We start from the raw sequence: 25,523 nt of genomic DNA, 5'->3' as shown, positions 1-25,523 counted from the left end.
GTACTGTTTTTTCCCTAACATCATTTTTCTGTTCCAAGACCTCATCCAGGAGACCACATTACATTCAGTAAACTCTTCTTTTGTTTTTGATGATATTGACTGTTTTGGGAAGTGCAGGCTGGGTATTTTATAGAATGTCTCACAATCTGAGTTTGTCTGATGTTTTTCTCTTTATTAGAATGAAGTCAATGGTTTTTCACAGAAAAACCTCTATGTTTTTCTTTCCAGAGGTGTAGTGGTATTCTCATCTCATTATTTCAAGGGTATATAACTTTTCATAGATGGTACTAACACCTTGATCTCCAGCTTGAAGGAGTGTGTTTCAAGTTTCCCCTGTAAAGCTACTTTCTCCCTGACCCTTCTAAACTCCACTTTTCAGAAGCAGGTCACTAAGGAGACCCACACAAGAAGTAAAACTTAAGCTCTACTTCCTTCAGGAGCTACTACAAAAATTATTGGAACCATTTATTTATATTATAATGTACTCATTATTTTTCCTCAGAAACTTGTTAAAGACTGGGTAGGGTGATATTTGGAGATAGTGATTGAGTCTGTTTGCAGTTACAACATGTATTCCTGGAACACTTATCGGCCTCAATAGTCTTTAAAATAAGGTTATCAGTTGAAGACCCAGGCTTTTTATAAACATGTGAGTTTTGTTGGGGAGGGGAATGTGAGGAGAGTTTCTAGAAGCTTGGCTATAAATAGCAAGCTAAAGTTTCTGGATACTCAGAACTTACAACATTAGGTCACTGCATGATGGTGTGGAAGAGAAGATCTAAGACACTCCTGGCATGCTGACATGACTCAGGAAAGCATCTCAAAATGTCCCCGGAGGAGCTCAGAAGTGGCTGAGAGAGGGCTGGGGAACAGAGGCTACCTTGCAGTACAGAGTATGAGGATGGCTGGGGGCATGGCTCAAGTGATAGAGCATTTGTCTATCAAGCACATAGCCCTGAGCTCAATTCCCAATGCTGAAGAGAGAGAGAGAAGGAGAGGGAGAGAGAGGGAGGAAGGAAAGAAAAAAGGAAGGGAGGGAGAGAGGGATGAAAGAAGGGATGGAGGGAGGGAGGAAATAAGGAAATTAAAAATTTAAAAAGACTATAAGGAGGGCCATTTTATGTGGTTACAGAACAGATCATTATGGAGATGCCTGACTGTAGAAGCAGAAGGTAGATGCAAGGATCAAAGATCAGCAAGGGCAGTGCATCTCAGCAAAAGCCACCATGAACAGATGTTAATAAGTGCAGACCAGACTGTTTCCTGATCCCAGGACACAAGGAGATGGGAAGGAGCAGGCCAAAATGTTGACTGAGTTCAAACTCTGAATTGGTCAAATTCAAATGCTAATGTGATAGAGTCTCCCTAGCAGTAACTACATCAGTGTTTGGTTATGGAGCAAAATGGAGATTCAAGAATGAAAGTAATGGTATTGTTATGGAGAAATAAAATTGCATTTTTTACAGATTTGAGGATATAACTGTATATTCAAGCTCACTAGGAATAATTTATAAATTTTTATTATAAAAATGTTGTAAGGTATGCTCATGACAGAGAACATGTACATATGTATATTTTTAGAAAATAAAATAAGTAAAGTGAAAGTTGTCCAAACATCAGTCAGTAACATTGTTTCAAGATGATTTCCAAATGAAATAACATTGGGACAAAATTTTTTTTACATTTCCTGACACATACTGACACTCAATAAAAGCCAGAAGTTTGAAAGACTTCTCATCGGTTCTTCTAAATCTATTTGTCGAGGGTTCAGATGTGATTCCTTTTGCTATACTACTTTGGTAGGCTTGGAGCACAGTAATTGAGCCAATGTCCTGGGCTACTTGTTAATCCTGTCAAGAGCACTGGAACAGTCCACTTGAGCAGTATGGATCTCAATATCATCAGCTCCAAGAATGAGAGTAATCTGCTAATGTGCTGAGGCTTAGCCTTTGTTTGGCACTGAACCATGAGAGGTGGCTTCTGTATTTCCTTTCTCTTCTCACAGCTGTGTCTTATAAGCTGCTGGCCCTTTAACCACAGGTTGTCCAGAGAAACGAAAACTCTCCTCCCAGGGGATTATGATCTTCCCAACTGCACACCAGAGACTTGGAGCCACAATGGCATAGATACCACCAAAAGAAGGGAGGGAAGGAACTGATTTTCTGGCAGACACAAAGCTGAGTCTTTGTGAAGGAGCTGAAGGCCTTTCTGGATCAATACTACCATTTTCTGGTAAGGTAGGTGCATATATTAATGTACAAGTGACTCTTGCACAGCAGCAGAAAAGAGGCATATTGTCTTGCCATAATTGGATCATTGCAGACCCAAGCCAAGATAACTGTCCCTTTGACAGCTAAACTGTTCTCCTACTTTATGAAGGTTGGTAGAAATGTAGCAAAAAATCTGGGACAGCATTTCTTTCCATCTGCCATGAAGACAACAAATGTAGGGCTCAAAATTCTGCTTCTTGATAGATAAATGGCCTCTGGAAAACTACTTACCCTTTGGTGCCCCCGTTACCATATTTACAGAATACTAAATTGTATATATGTGAAATAAAATACTGCCTTCAAAGGCTGCTGAGATAATTAAACAAGATATCACATTGTCTTTGAGCCATTAACGTGAGCAGCTACGGATTTCTCATTAAGTTTTGGTTTCTTTTAACACTCTGGAAATCACTAAAACTTTAGAAATGACTTATCTGAACTCTCACTTTTAAGATATTTTCCGGAGATATTTCATTATCATGTGTATATGCAACTTTCTACAATGATAATGTTTTAACTTAAAATACTCAGCAACTCTCTGATTTGATCCTGTAATCATATGAATGTCCCAAGTAAAGAAATGGCTCTATTCAATGCAAAATGGTGGCCCCTCAGAGTTTTGTAGTCTCCTTGAAGGCTTATCTCTGCCAAATCTATTCTTAAAAATCAATGGCAGATCAAAGAGATAGAAAAGAAGAAATGTTATGGTCAAAAATGTTTTTAAGTTAATTGAAAAAATCTTACTAATATCTAAGTACAGATTACTAGTGATTATATTTGGAAATGCAATATCTACATCACTCTATGCACAGAATACATGAAATGCTAAAATGTATGTTCAGTTCAAATCTATTTACAATATGTAATTTTAGATTTGTTGATATGTTGATTTAGTAATTAATTAAGATATGGAATTTTTGTTCATAGAATTATAGGAAATAAGAACAGTTCATGAAAAATCATCATCTTTTGTTTTGGAGGAAGAAATGGAGAAGAGGGTTGCATTAAATCTATCTGCTGTTAGGTCTTTTCGCTGTTCTCCTTAGGAAGTAAGGGTATTCCGGGTCTTTCCAGTTCATCATTAAACTGAGACCAAGAAAGGTTAAAATGATGGAAGAGAAATCTAGAATGCTTCTGAATAATGGAGTTAAGGTCATTCCTGAGGACAACAGGATACATAGTGACATGGCAATAGGACAAGCAGAAATAAACGTTAAAGGCTCCAATCCAACAGTGTTTGTATTTTTTGGTAAAGCAGCTAAAGCCTTCCACCCATGAGTGGTGTTTAGATTTTATTTTTTTGTGATTGCTATGCAGGAGCACTACCACTTGAGTCATGCTGCTAGCTCTAGGTTTGATTTTTAATGTGCACCATTTATTGAGTACTAGCCATGTACCATACACCATAAAAATATATTCACATAAGGCCCACAACTAGCTAGTGAAGATGATATTATCATTACTATCATGGCACAGATGAAAATGAGAGCCGGTAAGGTTAAGCAGCTTGGAAAGAGTTGTAAATGTCATTCAGAGAAACAACTGTGGATTTGAGTGTGTTTCCAGCATGTGCACATGTATGTGTTTGTGCTTTAGGAGAAGGATGGGGGTCTCACTTTTGGAAAATGCTAAATCATGAGAATGGCCTACTCTGCTTCTCCTTTTCCTCCCTTTTTTACTTGTGATACCTCCACAACATTTCCTGAAAATTGCCCAGATAAGGCATAATCTCTTATGTTTTTGCTCTCTTTTTTATTATTACTATTAACACATGTTAATTGTACATTTTAATGGGATTCACTGAGATTTCTACACATGATCCCTCTTTCTAGCTTAACATAACAAAGAGCTTAATACCAACAGCACTACCAGACATACTACTTCCAGGACTAGAGTAAATTGTATATTCATGCCAAATAGACTTGTCCAGATATTCTGAGCAGCAAAGGGGGTTGGAAACAATGAAAGGATTGTTCTGTTATTTATTTGTTATCACCATGCTGTAGACCCAGCCACTCTTTACATCTGCAAACTTTTCCATTCCGTGCAAATCAACAACATAGAACTGAAGGGTAGGGGATGAGGGTGTTCACTGTCTACAAGAACCCTTTATTGAAGAAGGTAGCATAAAGGATACTGAATAGCAGACGGTTGAGTAGCCAGTCTCTAAAGTCAGGTCATAGAAGTTCAAAGATTGCCTCTGCCACCATGAGCTGCATGATCCTGGGCAAGTTCCTTTAGTCTACGTGAGCTTCTTCTGCAAATGGACATAAAAGTAGCTCCAGCCTCTTAAGTTTGCCATGAATGTTGAATGATATCAGGCATGTAAAGTGCTTGGCTTAGAGCAAGGATTTCATGAACATTGGCTTTTCTTGTCACTATGAGTCATGTTTAGCGCTAAGAATTTATTACATAGCTTCTACCCATACCATAGGTAGTTTAGGGAGACAGAACACATGTATAAAAACAAGCTAGACAACTGTCACATGAATACTATGATGCAAGTTATGGAAATAACTTTCAAAGGAAGAAGTGATTATGGAATCAGGGAAAAAAGTTAGATTGCAGATGGAAGTCCAGAAAGGGTGAGTAAGGAAAAACATGAGACTCTACCTGAAAATAACTAAAGTAAAAAGGGTTGAGGGAGAGACAAAAATGACACAACACCTGCCTAACCCCAGTACCACCCAAAAAACACAAAAAGTAACAGTAAATAATGAACTAGGCATTTTACACATATTGTCCTATTAAATCTTCATAACAAGCCTAGGAGGGAGGTATTACATTTCCCCATTTTACAGATGAGAACATTGAGGTGCAAGAAGATAAGTAATTTTCCCAAAGCCTTACTGACAAGAAGTGTCTGAGTCAGGACTCTGATGAAGGTTTCTGACCAATTATAATGAAGGTTTGAAGAAGAAAGGAGGGCAGGGTAAACAGAATCGAGGGGACTGACGGGCCACATGTTGGTGGTAGAAATGGACATTCCCAAAAAGTAAATGGGCTGCTGTTACTGGAAGAGGAAATTCAAGAAGAGGAATTAGCAGATATGATTAGAACAGAGTATGAAGCAGACAGAGGCAGGCCTTGAATGCCAATTCAGGCAGCATTGTTGAGGAGGTGAGGACAGAAGATGGAACCTTGCCAATTCTATAGTTACAGGGTGGGGGGGTTGCTAACCTGGCACAGACAGGATGAAAAGAGAGAGTCCAGTGGCAGTGAGACCAAGTGTGTACACCTGCTAAAGGCAATAGCCCTGAAGAAGCATGGCATGTAGAAGTTCCTCAATTTACCAGGGGTCACATAGCCACAAGTCCACTTCCCAATCTCTGACTGACACTCTCCACCTATCTCTCCCCACAGGCTGTGGTACTTCTGGGTCTGTATCAGTAGACAAAGTCCTGTGGGAATCATGAAGATATTTTTCCACTACCGGACATTCAAATTCATCTGGTTCGCCAAGTCGTCTGTCCGGTACTTCCACAGAGATCACCAGCTTTGGGTGCCTCTTGCCCTTTCTGACTTTGAAGCCATAAATCGCTGTGACAAGTCGTTGCCTAAGAACTTTAACTTTGCTAGTGATGTGCTGGATCAGTGGTCCCAAAAGGAGAAGGTATAAGATGATCAACTTCCACTAGAAGCCTGGTGCTCACCTATCCCTGTCTTCCATGCCCTTGTTCTGTGGTACACTTGTCAATTTCAATTCAGTTCTTCTACCTGCATTAGTTTCCTGTTTTCTGATGTCTTTCCTCTCTCCCCAGTGATCTTAGATACTCAACAACATATGCCTTTCTCTGGAGCCTTTTTGATCTCTTCCTTCATACTCCCTCTGCACACACTGTGGTTGCTCACAGAGTTATGTCTTCCAACTCCCACACAACAGCTCTTTAGGTTCAGGACAGTTACAGGCTTATCAAAGAGGTAGGAATTTCAACTTTGGTTTTATAAATATAGTAAGCATTGAAGTAATTGGGTGAGAATCAGAAGTTGAGAAGAATAAAACAAGCATGCCTTAGAATCTTACAGTATAGCCTCCATACAAGGGGCCTGCTTACTAACCACCCCATGCCAGGCACATACTAAGCATTTCATTTATCAGTGCTTATCAAAATGCAGTGTAGGATATGTGGTTCAGAAGATGATGTTAGGTCCTAGATTTACAAGGTATTAAATAACATTAAAGTTAATTCTTCCTATGAATTAGATGGGGAAAGTTTTCCTTGAAAGTCATTGAGTCTTTAACACCTAACACTTGCTAAACTTTCTTCTGAACAGAAAGAGTAGTTAGAATTCAGTAATCTTTAAGCTAGGCATGGTAACACACACCTGCGATCTCAGCACTCAAGAAGCAGAGGTAAGAAGATACCGAGTTCAAGCCAAGATCCTACCACAAAAAAATGAAGCTGTTAATCTTTTTGGGAGGGAGAGGGGATGGTACAGGGGTTTGAACTCAGGGCCTCATGCTTGCAAGGCAGGCGCTCTACCACTTGAGCAACTCCATTAGCCTAAGAAGCTGATAATCTTTAGATAAAATTTAGGGCATAGTTTTGCTTTCACTGTATATATTTCTATAGTCGAAAATATTTTAAGCAAGTGGTACAGATTTTTCAATTGTTGTGCTAATTAAATGGATTTTCCTTTTTATGTAAATATTTACAAATGAGTCAATGTAAAAACAAATAAAAAGAAAGGTGCAGATAGACATAGACAGATCTGGTAGAAATACTGACACTCAAATGACTAAAGATTGAGAAATACTGACATACTATTTCATCAAAAACCATAACCATCTTGGGGCATGGGTAGATAATGAACTTAGCCTCAAAGAAATTAAACTACTTATCCAAGGGCACACAGCTCTAAAAGAACATGAACAAAGTCCCTAATATTATTGCGCTACATCCACAGCATAAGGACACATTTGTAAGATGACACCACACAGCACCTGGAATAAAAATATAAGGCTGAAGGAGCACAAGGAAAGAAGAGGAACATAAGAGACTTACAGATGAAATGAAAAGTAAACTTGACTTTGAAGTATTTTCCAACCAGGAAAGATAGAATAAGTATTCCAGAATGAAAAGGGAGTAATTTTTTTTGAGGTAATACATTAAGTAAAAAGGTTACTCAGTACAGGTGGTTCATTTTGTAGAATGATAGGTGAGAAGCTTCCTCCAGAAATCAATCCATTGATGCCCATGAACTGCTCCATATGACTTATAAAACCCACACCTCAGGTTCCTAATCGAACTTAGTATATCCCTTTATGTTATTTGGTTAGAACAATAAAATTCATTAGAGGAATATGGGAGAGATCACAAAATTGTAGTGGAAGCTGGAGAGTCTGTCTCAGTAAGGACAGGAATCAGGACAGCTCCCTGGTGGGAACATAAGCACCAAGAGTCCATAGGGAGGCTTTGCTGTGACCATTTTCTATCTTTTGGCTCTTCTCAGAAAATTCAAAGTCCAAGGAGAAAAGATCTGATTGGCCCAAATTTTGGTTACATGCCCATCCACTGATCAGAGAAAGACAAGTACCCTATTGTGCCAAGGCTGTAATCAACAGGAGAGGAGCAGTTCCCCCAGAGACTGGGGTGCTGTTACTATAATGCATGGAAACAGGGGATGATGAGGAGTAATGGCAAATGTCCTTTTATGTGGTAAGCAGGATATAAGCATTCTGTGTTCGGCTTTCTGTTGGTGTGACAAAATACCTGAGATAAACAGCTTAAAAGGAGGAATGATTTATTTTGCCTCATGGTTTCAGAGGTTGTAGTCAATGGATGCTTGGCCTTGTTGCTTTGGGCTGGTGACAGCACAGTACATCATGGGGGGAGTGCATGCTAGAGGAGGCCTGTTCACCTCACAGCAGCTGGGAAGCAAAAAGAGCAAGAGAGAGAGGAAGCAACAGAGTCCCAATATCCTTATACCAACATCCCAATATCCCCCAATGACTTAACTGCCTCCCAGTAGGCCCCAAATTCCAAAAGGTTCCACCACCCCTCAATAGCAGACTGGGAAGAAAGTCTTTAACACATGGACCTCTGGGGGATACTTCAAAATCATAGTCCTTTCTCTTCTCTTTCCCATGTGTCCTTGGCCAGACAGGGGAGAGACCTGCCAACCCAGCCCTGTGGTGGGTAAATAGCCAAGGGTCTGAGGTGAAATGGAACTTCAGAGACCTGAGCTACTTGTCCAGAAAGGCCGCCAATGTGCTCACCAAACCCTGTAACCTTCAGAGAGGAGACCGAGTGGCCGTAATTCTACCCAGAATCCCTGAATGGTGGCTCATCAATGTGGCTTGCATGCGAACAGGTCGGTGTCAATGTTTATCATCTGTAAATCGTGCAGAAACACAAAGAGACTGAATCTTGATCATTTTCCAGGGTATTAGCTTTGACTAAAGCTGTGCTTACAGAAGGCAGAAAAGCTGAAATTAATGTAAATCGTGATATGATAATACTAACAACTACCATAAGAGTCAGGATTATTGTGGTAACCATTTTTCAGAATAGGAAATCAAGGCTCAAAGAAGCTACATCTGCAAAAGTCACACAGATAAAAATCTATGCAATTAGGATTCAAACACAATGCTCTATAAAAGCAAATGAGGATAGCAATGCTTCTTTGCAGTGCTGGATTATGACACATTCAACCTAATGACCCAGAATTTTCTTCTCTGAATGTATTTGCATTCTCTCTGACATGAAAATACTGAAAGAAGAAAAGGAATTTTTGAATGCTAGAATTTGTAAGAAAATGATTGACTGTGGACTCCAGTTGGAAAACCTCCACTTCTTTCCAAACAAGATTAATATATTCAATTACACATTGTCTCCCAAAGTAGTGATATAATGTACCTCATATAAAATTTCTCCTTTAGAGAAAGGATCAGCAAACCAGGTCTGCAAGTTGGCCACCTGTTTTTATAAATAAATTTTTGTTGGAATATAGCCATACTCATTCATTTACATATTGTTTGTGGCTCTTTTGGTTCTATAACTGCTAAAATGCTAACTGAAACAAAGATCATATGGCCCACAAAGCCTAAACTATTCATTATCTGGCCCTTTACCAAAAAAGTTTGTCAATTTCTGCTCCAAAAGATAAACTACTATAGCAAACAACAGAAAGATGTTTGTTACAATATCATTAATAGTGGTAAAAAATGGAGACAAATAGAAATTATTTATGATTTATTATTATTTATAAATCAAAAATGTATTTTATTTATTAGCTAAGACATAAGTTTAGCTGAGGTGTGTTTATTGCGATTGAAACTCTAGCACCTCCACTTGATGGGATATCACCTAAATTGTAATTTATAATAAGGATAGATAATAACAATGTTAATATAATATTAAGAATTTCACAGTTGCACTACAAATGCTCTTACTACCAATATAACAAATAAAAAAGCAATATAAAATTTTTGCATTTATTATAAAAAACTTGTAAATGGGAAATCACTTTGATTTGGGAAAAGATTTAGGGTGTTTTTTGTAATAAAAATATGTATTTAATATAATTTAAATGAATATGTGCACTTTATGGAATAACAATAAAAACAAACACACAGCCTAATGCTCAAAACACTAAATAAGCAAGCAGCTGAAGATACTGTTTTCTAACTTGGAATTATTAAATATTTCATGTAAATTTTGAGATTACTTGTACAACACCACATGGCATAATATTTTGTTTTTGCTATGAAGTGTATGCAGGAAAGTCTAAGATATTTGCTGTCTAAAATCAACAAGAAGAAATATTCTCCCAGCCCTCAAGCTGGAGAACTAAGGAGACTAATTATTTGTGAGCCATTGAGAACAAATGGTGTGGCTCAAGTGGTATAGCATTTGCCTAGCAAGCGTAAGGCCTTAGGTTCAAATGCCAGTACTGAAAAAAACCAAAAAAAGAACGAGTAGTTCATAAGATACGTAATCTTACATTTTAATACTGAGTGAACAGTCTGAGATATTCTAGAATGTCTTCTTAATCAACTTCCTTATCTTCATGCATTTATTCATTTTCTTAAGAAGAGATAACATCTAAGGACTTTTAAAATACATTCAACAAAATAAATTCTTCTTAAGAACCAACTTTACATCTCCCTATTTAGCTGACTTTAGGGAACTCACCAAAACAATAAGTATGTTGACAGCAGAAGTCCTGGGAGTCTGTGAAATGTATCTTTGAATTCTGGATCTGCCAATTACTGACTTTGCAAGTTGTCATACATGGGGATTAATTCTAAGTGAGAAACCAGGCATATATAGTGAGTACTCCATGAAAGGTAGTGGTGATATAATTCATTACTGATAGGTAATGAATTATATACATGCCACTTTCTTCCCATTAATTCACATTAGAAAGTACAAAGCACCTTCTCTCTGTCTCACATCTAATTCTGCCATTTATGACCTTCTCTTAAGGAAATGACACTTTGTCGTTTTGGTTTTGGGTTTTTTGTTTTGGTTTGGTTTGGTTTGGTTTTGGTTTTGGTTTTTTGGGGGGTGGGACTGGGATTTGAACTCAGGGCTTCACACTTGCAAAGTAGATGCTCTACCGCTTAAGCCATGCCTCCAGTACATTTTGCTCTGGTTATCTTGGACACAGGGTCTTATGAACTATTTATTTGCCCAGACTGGTCTAAAACCATGATCCTCCCAATCTCAGTCTCCCAAGTAGCTAGGATTACAGGCATGAGCCACCAGCCCCCAGCCAAGAAATGGTACTTTGAAATCAGTCCTATCTCTGGCCAGTGTCTACGATGAAGTGAGAAAGTAAAACACATTAAGCATGAAGTAGTCTAGGCAATCCTCAATGATGCCACACCACTACGATCCAGAGATCTGAGAGCTGGATCTGTCACTCACCATCTCTAACCAAATCTCATATTCCATCAAATAGCAACAACTGCATGGACTTACCAAGATTTCTTACAATGGTAGTCTCCAAGCATTTCAGGTGGTACAATATATCAGTAAAAACATGGGACACACATCTTTCCATCTGAGTAGTTTCTTATATTGTTCTACTGCACTATAATATAGTATTTATTATAAAACATACAAAAAGAATTCTAGTATCTCAATGATTTTTTTAACGTTCTATTGTTTTCTTTTCTTATGTCCAGTAGATTATTTTACATAACTCACTTTGGAGACTATTAGTTGAAAGGACTGAATGAGATAATATTTGTGAAAATGTGTCATAAGATGTAAAGTGCTATTTAAGTGTTACATGATAATGATTCAGACATTACACTAAAACAGTATATGATAATAGCCTGCCAGTATAATGTCTCCTGTATGCCAGATACCACCATTATCCCCATTTCACAGATAAGAAGGCACAGAGAGATAAAAGTCACAAAGCTAGTAAGTTTCCTGGCCGGGATTATACTCAGGGTCTATCTGACTCCAAAGCTAGTGTTCTAATAATCTCCCAGTGATCAGAGTCTGGGATATCCCTGGGAACCAAGACAAGAACAACCAAAGTTTGGATTCAGGCCCAAAGCCCAAGTTTCCCATAGTCCACAAGGTTATATCTAAGGGTTGGACAACATTTATGTCCAGTTCAGGAACCTCTATCCTTCCCAGGGCTTGTCTTCATGCCAGGAACAACCCAGCTGATGGCAAAAGACATCCTCTACCGGTTACAAGCATCTGAGGCCAAGTGTATTGTGGCCAGTGAGGAAGTGGCTCCAGCAGTGGAGTCCATCGTGTCAGAGTGTCCCAAACTGAAGACCAAACTGCTGGTGTCTCCACACAGCCGGCATGGGTGGCTCAGCTTCCAGGAGCTATTTCAGTGAGTATTCTTCCCAGCCTATGTGCAGTACCAGCAACAGCACAAATCACAGCTACATCTTGGTATCTATTTGTCCAAAGCAATACTGTGAGTTGATCTGGGCTACTTCCCAAAAAAGGATTACCTAATAAAATGATTTACAGGCAAAAGGAAGGGCTACAGTTCTGCCCCATTTTCCTGGTTTCTCCTGTGGCCTATGATGAGTATGCTGTCTGGCCTGGCCTTTGCCTAACTCCTGGACCACATCTACCACACTCTCCTTTTTATTCCTTAAATGTTCCCTAGCTCAGGGCCTTTGCACCTTGCTGTCTCTGCCTGAAATGCCCTTCCCTAGTCCTTTTCATAGTCCTTTTCACTTCTTCTTGTCATATTTCTCCTCAAAGTTTTATCGTAAATGAGACTTTTCCTGAACAAACTAACAAGAGTAGAACTACAAGCCACTCTATCATCATTCTCTTGTTTTCTTCACAACACTCTGAATCACCGTATGAATTACTAGATCCAGTCATTTCACTCTGTTTTTTTCCTCTAGAGTAGATATCAGAGGCCAAATCTAGCCCATCATTTTTGTAAATAAAATTTTATTGGAACACAGCCATGCCCATTTGTTTATATATTGTCCATGGCTGATTTCATGTTACAACAGCAGAGTTGAGAACTTGTAACAGAGACTTATATGGTCCACAAATCCTAAAATATTTGCTATTTGGCCCTGTATAGACATAATTTACCAACCCCTGCCTAAACTATACATTCTAATAAAATAGAGGCTATGTTCATTTGTTTGCTTGTTTAATCATTTCATCCCCAGTAGTTAACAACACATAGCTGGGTGCTTAAGAAATATTTAATAAATGAATGAGTCACTCATTCATTATGAATATATAAATGAATGAATGAAACAGATCACTTAACCTCAGTTTTCTTCATTTGTAAAGTGGAGATAACTGTACTATACTTATCCAGTGTTGTTAAAACAGCTAATACCTGAGGAAGTGCTTCCTAAGCTATAAGAAATTAATAAAATGATAATTAATGGTATCTTTCAAGGAAGTGTTAAATAGCTTATTTTTTTAAAAAAAATCTTGTCTGTCTTTTGTAAGCTGTGTAACTTTATGTGAGTCAAATAACATTTCTGTATTTATCTGTATCTTATTTATAAAGGGAAGATAATGATAGCATCTAGCTCATATGGCTATAGAAGAGTCAGATGTGATAAAGCATGAGAAATGCTTAACATAATGCCTAGTAATCAGTCTATAAAGAGTAATTATAACTTTCATAACTTTAAAGTAATTATGAGTGTTATTATTATTCAACAGTGAAGTGATTCCTAAAGTAGTGATATCTACATTATGTAAATATGCATTTCCATCAATAACATATTTTAATACATTCCCCAATAAATATATTTATTTATTTTTTAAATTATATCCATATATTTTTGTATGTTATACAAATACCCAAAACAAAAATTTTAAAGGATAAATTTTTTTAAATACATATAATTTGAAGTTTTCCTATTTTCTTCCCATCCCAACTATCTTACACACTCCATAAGCAGTGAGCACCCTAACTTTGGAGGCTCTTATCTCCAACAAGTTTGCAACATTCTGTTGTGTCTCCAGGAAATCATAAAGGAATCACAAAATTCACAAAAGAAAAGGGGCTCTAAACTTACATGAATTTCAAGTTGAAATCTGTATATTTGATGATGGTTTTCAAGATGGAGGGAATCCTCACTTCAAACAAACCACTTTAGAACGTCATAACTTCAAAATAGCCATGAATTATTTCTTTAAAAATTAAGCCAACAGTTGTCCACTTTCTCAGATAATATCGAAGAGCAATAATGAGGGCTGATTTTATGCCCTATTCCAGGAGTTCATTTTAAGCACTCTTCACTCTTCTACTGCCTCCCTAAGACAAAGCCATGGACATGTTCCAGAAGATTTCTAATGGGAAGAGGAAGAAGTCGAGACACCAGACAGGTGTTTTTCTTTTCCATAGTCCTTTTTACTAAGGTGACTCTGTAGGACCTTGGATCCTGCTTTTGGTACTGGAGGTGTGGCTCAAGTATAAAGCACCTGCTTTGCAAGCATGAAGTCCTGAGTTCATACCCCAGTCCCACAAAAAAAAATTATGCCAAGTTCAAACCCTAGTACCACCAAAAGGATATAATAATAATGCTTTTGGCTTTAGTAATCCAAATAAAAGTGATCTAAACAATACAAAAAGTTTTTATTATCTCACAAATAAGTGCAGAAGTAGGAAAACCTGAGAACTGTTAATTTAGTGGCTCAATGAAGTTAACATGGAAACCAATTCAGTAATTTTTCATCATGCCATTCTCAGCATGATGCCTAAGGTGGTTCCAGATGTCCTGTACTTGCACCACAATATTCAAAGACTATAAACAGGATAGTTCCATAGGAGAAGACAGTGTCCCTTCTTCATTACTCTGTTCAGAACAAGAATATATTTGCCTTACATTTCATTAACCATAACTGTATCATGAGCCTATTCCTAAGCCAATCACTGGCAAGTGAAGGAATGACCATGATTGCCTTAGGTTAATCAACAATTCAACAGAGTGAAACAGAGACAGTCTCCCCTGAACCATCCAACTGCCTGGTATCGGAACACAATCAGATTTTATTACTTCAGGAAGAAGAACAGCTAGTTGTTTGGTAAGCAAATAGCTGTGCTTGTCAGAGATGAAGATACTGAACAAAACTATTTAAAAGTTTGAAGGACTTTTGAAATTTTGAAAGAACTTTAAGTAAAAAAATGAAAAGTTACTATCCATTTGTAAAGATTCAATGCAAATTTTTTTTAATTTATAGATTAAAAATCACTTAGGATTAAATGTTTAAATAAATGCATTTCCTTTTGTTATTAATATTGAAAGTTGTCTATCTATTTGGTCTTTGGGAGATAAGCAAGATTTGAGCTGTTCAATCTTGGCACTAATCTTCAAAGTCCCTCTAAGGTTTCTTGAAAAATTCCTTTCAAGAACGCCAAAACAAAAGAAATATCAGAGTTAAACTTATCTAACATTTTCATCCAACATCTTGGGGGTCCCTATTTTGCAGATCTGCTTCTGAAGAACACAGTTGTGTGCAGACAGAAAGTCAAGAACCAATGGCCATTTATTTCACCAGTGGAACCACAGGCTCCCCTAAGATGGCTCAGCACTCTCAGAGCAGCCTTGGCATTGGGTATGCCCTTTGTGGAAGGTAGGGAGTAAAACTCAGTTTGTTTTTTTATAAACTCTCTCCTGAGCTGCCAATGTATATCCAACTGTCACCTCTTCTTAAGTGACTATAAGATATTTCCCATATGACATCTATAAAACAGAATTCTTTAAGCCCCTGCCCCACTCTAGCTCAGTAAATGTGACATCTAACCAACAGATCGAGCAAGAATTTAGTATTAGACCTTGATTCAATCCCATAACAGCATCTCTAGTTCCATCTCCTCATTGTCAGATAAATTTATCTACCCAGAAGGGCCTTCCTAAAAGAAAAGCTACCTAAAATTGTCACATTACTGTTTTATATTCCTCATACCATTCATCACTTCTTGAAATTATGGTATTTTAATATACTCAAATCACTTTATTATGTAATTATTCCCTTTCTGTCTCCCTGAAATAAACATAGAGTCTAGTCTACCTTGCTCTCTCAATTAGAACAGTACCTAGCACATCATATTTGCCCAATGTTTACTGCATCAAAAGACAAACTCAAGGGGGGGGGGTGGAGTGGCTCAACTGATAGAGCACCTGCCTAGCAAGTGGTAAGTGTGAGGTCCTGAGTTCAAACCCCAGCACCACCAAAAAAAAAAAAAAGGATGAACTCAGAAAATCATGCCAAATCCAGTCTCCCACTTCACTCTCAGACCATATAGGATTCTGAAAAATTCCTCTAAGAATAGTGGGATGTAGAATTCCCCACCTTGACTTGGGGCTTCTTTTGACCCTTTTCTGTAACCCATGAGAAAGTCAAGGCCATTTCTCAAAGTTACCAGTTTGTTTGATTTTCTGGATTTTTAAAATTTTTGATTTATTTATTTTTGCTCTGTTTGTTGCTTTTCCCTATCATTTAGATACTGGCTGGACTTGACATCTTCAGATATCATATGGAACATGTCTGACACAGGCTGGATCAAGGCTGCCATTGGTAGTGTGTTTTCTTCCTGGCTTCAGGGAGCCTGTGTTTTTGTGCATCAGATGGCCCAGTTTGACACTAACACCTTCCTGGATGTAAGGACTGATCTCTGATTACGTAATCTTTAGAGCTCGCCCCATCTCCCACAACACCACAAAAAAGAATACATAAAAAGATTCCTTAGAATACAGGGTGCTTTGAGGGCCTCTGGTAGCCATTCCTTTTTAAGGAAAGTCTCTGGGGACTTGGCTTCTGAAGATATTTAACAGAGTGGAGGGGGGTCACCCACAACACTCTCGGGTGGGAAATGCATAATGCTGCTTCAAAAATCCCTCAACACTTACTAGTGTCACTAAATTGTGGCTATTTAGGAGCCTGGTTCTAAGTCACAGAAGTCTCAAGTTTAAACAAGTATTTTGTTTCTGATCCAGGGGGGAAAAAAGACAATAGCTGATCGATCAATCTGGACTCCTGTGGTAAAGGAGACCTGGGGGGCTCACCTTTCTCCTGGAAAAGCTCCTTCCATCCTCCCAGCCCCCACCCTATGCTTCCCATTTTAATTTGCAGATGCAAGCATGCACTCTTCTGGAAGCCATGCACTTCCTTTGCAGCCATACATGGGTAGATTGAGATATCTGATAGCTTTAGCCCTTAGAAAAGTGTGATGCAGGTCAATTATTTTTCAGCCATGAAAAAAATCAATTGAGTATAACAAAATATGTATTATTACATATACACTACACCTGCGTGTAAATAAAAGCAAGGTTCACTCTGTTATTTTGCCAGTTGGTCTGACATAATGGCTTAAGGGTCTTAAGAAAAACATAAGAGTAAGATTAGAACTGGGTTCCCTCCATCAGGTTTACAGAACTGAAGATCAGTTCACTTTGCAGTTTCAAAACTTGTTAACCTCATTTAACTTGTTAACCTCACTAAGTTTAACCTCATTAAACTTGGTAAAAAAATAATTAAAATCTAAGCAGCAGATACTTACAGTAGAAATGCTCACTTACAGATTAAAAGTTATTCTTAATCTGTGGAAATCCAGATAGTCTTAATACATAGTTGGAGTCTTTTCTCAAATGATTACATTTAATACAAATTGTCAATATATTAAGTGACACAGTGGAACTTGTTCCTCTAGAAAGAGGATCTCTAAACCACCTCTAGATTTAAGATTGTTAGATTATTATTTGATTTAAGGAACTGGGGGTATAATGTACCCGGCAAATTTTAAACCATAAAGAAAATGCCTTGAAAAATACCTACTTCTGCATTTACTCAATCTACTCAAAAGGACTGCTGTTCTTTATAAGAATGGCACTGGACAGGTCCTAGTAGGTTAGCTTGTACATCCAGGGTCACTATTACATGAGAATGTATGGGCAGAGGGTTACAAGATTCCACCATGAAAAATGTGCAATTCTGTGGTAAAATAAAAAGTTCGTACTTTAGGTTGTCCTCAAATTCAACGAGTGAATGTCAGTTTATTGAACATATATAAATTTTTGTCGAGTAACTGGAAACCCCCAGCAGATATATAGTCACTAGTGACAACTCTAAAAAATATTTGCTTTATTATTCCTAACAGTGACAATGGACAGACACTAATGGAAGGTAATGAGAGGTTATAGACACCAACTTTAGTCATGGCCTTTAACTGACCACTTCAACATGTCTCTTTCTCCATCTTCCAGACACTTACCACTTATCCCATCACGACCCTGTGCAGTGCTCCCACCGTGTACCGGATGCTCGTGCAAAAAGACCTTAAGAGGTACTTGCGTAGAAATCTCCATTTGAGCCACAAACAGAAGACATCATCCAGTATCCCAAGCTTCTCTTTCAGCACAGGATAGCCCAGGATTTCTGTGTCACCACTACTGACGTTCTGGACCAAATACTTTCTGTGTCCTAGTGGCTGGTCTATGCACTGTACGACATTGAAGAGCACAATGACTAGATGATAGTGGCACCTCTCTTCTTCCCTCTCTCATTTGTGACAGTCAAAAAAGTTCCTAGATATTGCCTTAAATCTAGTGGAAGACAAAATAGCCTCCCAGTTTAAGAACCACTGTGATATCCATTAGAGGGAATTGGGCATTTTCCAGTGACAGAGCACTACAATCCCAGAACTCCCACTTAAAAAAACTTGTTCTTAGTACTACTCTTTTTGAAAAACTCATTTACAATCAACTCCCTCAAAACAAAACAAAGTAAAAAAAATCACATTTAAAGTTTATGACTTGAAAGTTGCATTCAATTTAGCCAAATCAGCTACCCACCCAGTAGAGTTTCAGTAAATATTTACATAATTAACTCAATTCAGCACATGAGAACAAAAGGAAAAGAAAAACAATTTGAGTTACGCAGGCTAGATCATCTTCCGTTCCCACCAAAGTATGGATTCCCAGGAGAGAAAGTGCCATAAGATATAGAATGAAGCAGATGTGAATCTTCTCTTTTCCTAGTCAGTGTCAACTCTTCAAGGCCCTCAAAATGTGAACATCGTGCTTACATTTCAAAGGTAAATCAAAACCTAGTTAAGGGTTACTTTGAACACCCACAATTTGTAACCTACCCACAACTTCCTGCCCATTTGGAACCTCATCATATGAGAGCTGCGTAGTTCTAGGCTTTCTCACCTGAGTCCGGTAATGCCAGCAGCTAAAAGCTCAAGCTCCAAAACGAAATGGGCAGGGCTTTGCCATTTACTAATCATGTGACCTTGAACACTCAAGATGACCTTGATTGATAATCCTCCATCAACCCCATCCATAAGAGATTAATAGCCACTCCACAGGATTGTGGCAAGAATTCAATGTAAGTGACGCCCTTGGAGAAATCAGCCTGACAAGTGGTAAGAGCACAGTATAGAACATCCAACTCAACCCTTTATTATTTGGAGGTCTTGGACTTTTTTTAACTTCTCTGAGCCTCAGTTTCCTCATCTGTAAAACAGATGTTGCAAGGGTTTTAAGAATGCTCCTAAAGCCTTACTACTAGTCCACAGCCCAATTAACATAAACTATTACATTTATCTCATGAGTACTTAATATCTATATTAGCATTTTTGTCTACGTTTTCCTTATTTACTACGTAAGTTCTCCTCACCCTGCTAAAATCTAAACTGCTGCAGAAAACTTTGTTTCTATCACTGACGTGCCTCACATGACTAGAACAGTATCTGGCAACATAGTAGGTGTTCAAGAAATATTTGTGAACAAACTTTCCTAAGACTTGCCTCTCTTAGCTCTTTTGTTTGTCACTTGAACATCTTAATTATCTAACATTGAAAGCCTCTCAGATTTCTCTCCTAAAGATCCCACGCAACTCTTGTCTTTCCAGATATAAATTCAAGAAGCTGCGGCACTGCGTGACCGGTGGAGAGCCACTCAACGCTGAGGTGCTAGAACAGTGGAAGATGCAAACTGGGCTGGATTTGTATGAAGGCTATGGACAGACAGAAGTGGTAAATTTAAAGGGCGAAATTTAAGTTTAGAACAGTTGTCCCTCTGTAGCCATGGGAGATTAATTCTAAGACCACAGAGGATACCAAAATCCTCAGATGTTCCAGTCCCTTATGACACAGCATTTGTATACAACCTTAGCATATCCTCCCATACGCTTTTCCTCAGTAGCACATATTAACTGTATAATGTGCAGGGTTTCATTGTAGTATTTCCATACATACATATATAATGTACTCTGATCATATTCACCCCCTCTGTTACTCTTTCTAATGCCCCCTCATCCCCACCGTACCCCCTTCTTTCAAATATGGAATGCTTCACAAATTTGTATGTCATCCTTGAGTGGAGGCTAACCCTAATGTTAATGTTCTCTGTATCATTCCAATTTTAGTATATGTGCTGCTGAAATGAGCACCCATATAATTTAAATCATCTCTAGATTACTTATAGCGCCTCATATGATATGTTAAATAGCTGCTGTGCTATATTGTTTAGGAATTAATGACATGAAAAAATTCTTGTACATGTTCAGTACAGACACAATGTTTTTTCAGATTTCCAATCCTCTGCTGGTTGAATCCAAGGATGTAAAACCTGCAGATATGTAGAATTGACTATATATTGGGGCCTTTCAGCCCCAGGACTGAGCCCCTGAAGCACCCCATTCATGCTCGAAACTTGCTTGCCAATAGTTACCAAAAGTTGTGAATAACTCAGTTAGGTTTGGCTGAAGGGGAATTGTGATTTTTCAACATTCTTCCCTCCTCCCCACACAGAAATCTCAAAAGTGTTGGGGGTTGGTGAGATTTAGAACTGGGCTGCTTGTTTATCTATTGACCTGGAAAAAGACCCTCTGACTCTTGGAATTTATTCAAAGGTGTACATAGTACAGTCTAAGAGAAGTAGAGTTCAAGTTGTAATCCTCAAACAAGCAGCATCACTATCATCTGGAAATTTGGTAGCAAGGCAAATGCTCAGATCCCATGCCAAACTGAATCAGAAACTCAGAGATGAAGCCCACAGAATGTGTCTTAGCAATACTCCAGGTGATTCTGATACACTCACAAGTTGAAGAATTGCTGCTCTAAAATAACATGCTTCCAAAGATGGTCTTTTATAATACTGGGAAAATCAGTCAAAGCAGAATCTTAAGTTTCATCATCAGGATAACTCAGTGGTAGAACCACTAGCATGAACAAGGTGCTGGGTTCAATCCCCAGTACTGCAAAACAGAAAGAAAATTAATTTCTACATACTTATATGATACCTGTCTTCTCAATAGGGAATAATTTGTGCCAATCAGAAAGGACAGGAAATTAAACCAGGCTCCATGGGGAAAGGAGTAATACCATACGATGTCCAGGTAAGTTGAGAAAATGCCTAACTGGTTGAAGAAAGAAGACAGAACATTTTAGAACACTTTAGTTTTCTGCTATTCTTAAAACTACTCACAACTCACATTCATTCTATGAAAAGAAAAACATCAGAATATAAACTGTTTATTTCATTCTAGGTTATAGATGAAAATGGAAATATCCTTCCACCTGGCAAAGAAGGAGAAATTGCTCTCAAACTAAAGTCTACATGGCCCTTCTGTTTCTTCTCTGAATATGTGGTATGAAAATGTAGAAAGTGCTAGTCATACTTTAATACCAACATGGGTCCAAATTTCATATTCACCATGTCTTGCTTTATAACCTTGGGCAAGTAACAAATTCCAGTTTATTCTATCAGCTATAAAAGTGGAGAAGATCACCTGTCACCTAAGAGTACTGTAAAGATTAAAATCCAAGTATAAGAAACCAGTTGTAGTGGTTGTCCTCAGAAAGGAAAAGTGGACAGGTTGGGGGAGAAGAATGATACAGAATGGCACAAGAGAGGGAAGAGAGACTTCTTTTTTATTATACTCTTTTAGACCTTCTATATTTTAATGCTAAGAACCACCATGATGAAAAAAAAATTCTTTTGGAAGTAAGATTTGTAATGTGCGAGTCACTTAATGGGTGCCCCACGCTTGTCTCTATTCTGTCCAAATTAATCTTCAAATGTCATCTTTGATTCCTAGAACAATCCAGAGAAAACTGCTGCCACAGTAAGAGGAAATTTTTATGTCACTGGAGACAGAGGAGTTATGGACAGTGATGGGTATTTCTGGTTTGTCGGCAGAGCTGATGATGTCATTATATCCTCTGGGTTTGTCCATTTGCCACTCTTAGAAAGCAATGGCTTGCCAGGGGCATGAGGTCTTCTACTTGAGGAGTATAGTGATCAGAGGCTTCTTTTCCTCTGCAGGTACCGTATTGGGCCATTTGAAGTGGAGAGTGCACTGATAGAGCACCCAGCAGTTGTTGAATCAGCTGTTGTCAGTAGTCCAGATCCAATCCGAGGAGAGGTACAATGAATGTCGTTAACTAAAGCAACAATTTTGCATTTTCATGTTCTGTCCATATTTTACCATGGTAAAGACTGAGGTACACATATGGCAAAAATGTATACTAGGCAATCAACTTTACAAGTGATTTATGTCCCAAAGAGGATAAGAATTTTTTTGGTGCCAAGAAACTCAACTCAAATTGACTTTTAAGCTATAAATAAAAGCTTGGACGGGGGGTGTCATACAAGAGAGTTACAAACGCATCCAAGCATATGTGTGAAGTTAGTCTTTCTTCATGTCTGGCTCTGTTATTCTTTACGTTGTCTCCCCTTGATAGTAACAAATTACAGACTCCTTCCCACATTTCCAGGGAAGGAGAAAGTTCTCAACGATTTCAAATAACTCTCAGGCTAGGCGTATGGCTCAAGTGGAAGAACACCTGTCTAACAAGAGTGGGGCCCTAAGTTCAAACCCCAATAGAACCAAATAATCAAGTAACTCCCAAGATCTCATTTGCCTTAGACCACATCTCTAGCCAATGTAGTCCAGGGAATCATATGCCTGTCATCAGAGGTAAGGGCTGATGTCGAGTTTACCAGAGAGAAGTTAGGATAATATCCCATAGGAAAAGCTTGGATGCTATTATTAAAAAGGAGAAACAGTTATGCTTAAGCATAACTGCATAAGCAAAAGCATCAGATTTCACTGTCTGTACAATTGTCATGGAGCTTAGAATACACTTTCTCACAGAAACAATGCAAAAAGATTATGGCCAAGTTCCCAAATAAGCCCCAGGAGCCTATTTAAACCTAATAAAAGGAAAGTCAGGCAACGACAGTTCCTCTTAGTTCTAAGAGGAAGCCCTATGTTCTAATCCCCCTTTCCTCATGGAATTTTCCTGCCAACTCAGCAACTGGACAAGTTTCAAAGTGCGCCTATCAGCTTCCTCCCACGTCTTTCTGTGCCTCCCTCTCACATCCCAGTGACCTGCAAGGACATGGTACACTCCCTCCACTCTCAATCTAATCTCCAAAATATGCAAGTGCCACCATATTCTCAGTCTCTCAATATAACTGATTTCAGCTGAACACCAGAAGTAAGCACCAATTAGTATCAATGTATGAGTAACTAATTGCTTAAACTATGCTTACGAACCTCAGTTAGTATGCAATTGCTTTAAACACATTATACAGAAGCAAAATTACAAGGCAAATAATACCTCTAGAGATGGGTTAATCCTTCCTGATACACTGTCCTTTCTCCATAAGGCCTACCGCACACCCCTTCAAACTATATTCTCCAGAACCAACATTTGTCCCACTGCAACATGCTTCAGACAGTATAGGTTTGATAGCATAAGTAGTCATCTGCCAATCAAGTAATGCCTGCATAATAAATAGGATGGGTCAGAATGAAATGTTAAGTACATGCAACATATAAATAGATCTTGGCCCTCCTCACATTCACAGTCCATTTATCTGGAATTGGATCTCAAAACCTGATTTTACAACTGTACCCAAGCTTTGTTCAGAGGTGATCTTTGGCATTGGCAGTCATCATTCAAGCCCCTATTAACAGTCAGTGCTTGTGTTCAACATTGGTTCCAAACCCTTCATATGTCTGAAAAACAAATGTAGCAATACATATTGACTTTTTTGTTCAGGTGGTGAAAGCTTTTGTTGTCTTATCTGCACCCTTCAAATCATCCAACCCTGAGAAGCTAATGCGTGAGCTTCAGGATCATGTGAAAAAATCAACTGCTCCTTACAAATATCCAAGAAAGGCAAGTACAAGTTAAGTTTATGTTACCAAATTAGGGTCTAACCCAGTAAATGTAGTTTATTGGATTTTGACTTTATAGTAGGTAGAAGTTGTCTTTTCAGCTTATTTAGCCCTGAGAATTTTGCTTGTATGTCTTACACTAGGGCACTACAAATGCTTGATAAACTAGAACTTTTTTTTATCAACTCTAAAATCCTAAGGATCTTTATAGGACTAATTAGTCCCATTTCATATAGGGAAGGGGAATGGTGGCATAAAATTACCAGGTGCCTTATTTTTAGGGATGGCATCTGATCCATCTATCCAGTAATCTTAGCCTTAATACCCCTGTTAATTCAAAGTGCCTGCCTTTAAATATCAGGTAACCTAATTTATTTCTCAGGTGGAAGATAGTATCCAAAGAAACTATGGGATCTTTCCTGAAACCTTCAAAGGAGAATTTAAGAACAATTCTGTATGAAGACAGAGATGGTACTATAGTTTCCTTCTAGCTCTGGAGGCCTAATGGTTGATACTGTCTGACCTTCTCCTTTTCAGTTGGCATCATTTCAGCCAAAATGTAGTTAATTTCAACCTAATAATTTGACCATTTTAACAATTTCTTCATCTGACTAACTAAATCAGTAACTGTTTGATGTTCAGAAAAGTTTTCAGAGCATTTTAAAATACATAGACTCATCTTGAAAAAGGGGGTAAAAAAGACAAAATTTTATGGTCAATTCAGGGCACAAAGGGAAAAATTTATATCCATAAACCATCCCTAAAATTTCCCTCAGAACCTTCATGTGCCAGCTCTAAAAAGCTCCAATGCCAAGAACTTCTTTTCATTTTGAATTTAGGTATAACTTCCATTTCCCATGAGGCAAAAGAGGCCTAGGTCTAGATAGGGGAAATCAAGGGGCAAAGGGATTATTTTCTTCTGGCAAAGCACATAAGTGAATCTGTACTAAAAAACAGTATGATGGAATTACACTGTTGTCCTTACTATAGGAACATACCAGTTTCTGGTACCCACAAAATTAAATGAGCTTAGACTAAGACAATCTCCAGACCTAAAATTCAGCCTGAGTTTCTCCTACTGTATTGGCAGTTGGGTTAAGTCAAAATGTCTCATTTTTCTGTCAATTAGGTGGAATTTGTTCAAGAACTCCCAAAGACAATCACTGGGAAAATCAAACGCAACATGTTAAGAAAACAAGAATGGGGACGAGCATAGCTGCATAAGAACACAGAGGGATTGAGTAGTAACACAGCTGCTTTAGTTCTTGCTTCCTGATAATTCAGTGACTACGTTCTTAAAATGTTTTAAGATTTCTCCTGGTTGAAAATTCAACTGAGTTTTTGTTTTGTACTTAGTCAAAAAAATAAAGAAATAAAAATCTAAACATATTTGAGAAGAATACTGTTTTGACCAAAGTGACAAAGGTAATGATTTGTGGTGTTTTAAAATAGCAGGAATCAAATGATTACTTAGAAAAGAACAGCATATAATGATACTTTGTTTCATTATCTTGTCATGATTGATTCAAAATAAAGATAAAGGCTATTCTAAGAGAAATGTTCAAGATGGAATTTTTTTGGCTTAACATTTTTAAGAGATCAATACTTTAGGTAGATTAAAACACTAATGTTAAAATATAAA

General features: G+C 38.0%; 1 protein-coding gene and 1 pseudogene across 1 annotated transcript; one reads left to right on the top strand and one right to left on the bottom strand.

Moving 5' to 3' along the window:
- Positions 1-1,953: 1,953 nt before the first annotated feature.
- On the top strand, positions 1,954-25,419 carry Acsm4 (acyl-CoA synthetase medium chain family member 4). The gene is made up of 14 exons (XM_020184178.2): positions 1,954-2,237; positions 5,634-5,883; positions 8,375-8,585; positions 11,873-12,080; positions 15,176-15,319; positions 16,191-16,347; positions 17,950-18,029; positions 19,601-19,724; positions 21,008-21,088; positions 21,239-21,340; positions 21,791-21,918; positions 22,018-22,117; positions 23,763-23,882; positions 25,011-25,419. The coding sequence occupies exons 2-14, from the start codon at positions 5,683-5,685 to the stop codon at positions 25,095-25,097; spliced, it is 1,743 nt and encodes a 580-aa protein (XP_020039767.1). The 5' UTR covers positions 1,954-2,237; positions 5,634-5,682; the 3' UTR covers positions 25,098-25,419.
- On the bottom strand, positions 20,027-20,140 carry LOC141418673 (U6 spliceosomal RNA; annotated as a pseudogene).
- Positions 25,420-25,523: the final 104 nt, after the last annotated feature.

This window comes from Castor canadensis, chromosome 17 (genome assembly GCF_047511655.1).
Source record: "Castor canadensis chromosome 17, mCasCan1.hap1v2, whole genome shotgun sequence".
NCBI classification, from domain to species: Eukaryota; Metazoa; Chordata; class Mammalia; order Rodentia; family Castoridae; genus Castor; species Castor canadensis.
Note: the sequence above shows the minus strand (reverse complement) of the source record. Positions and strands in the feature narration are given on the sequence as shown.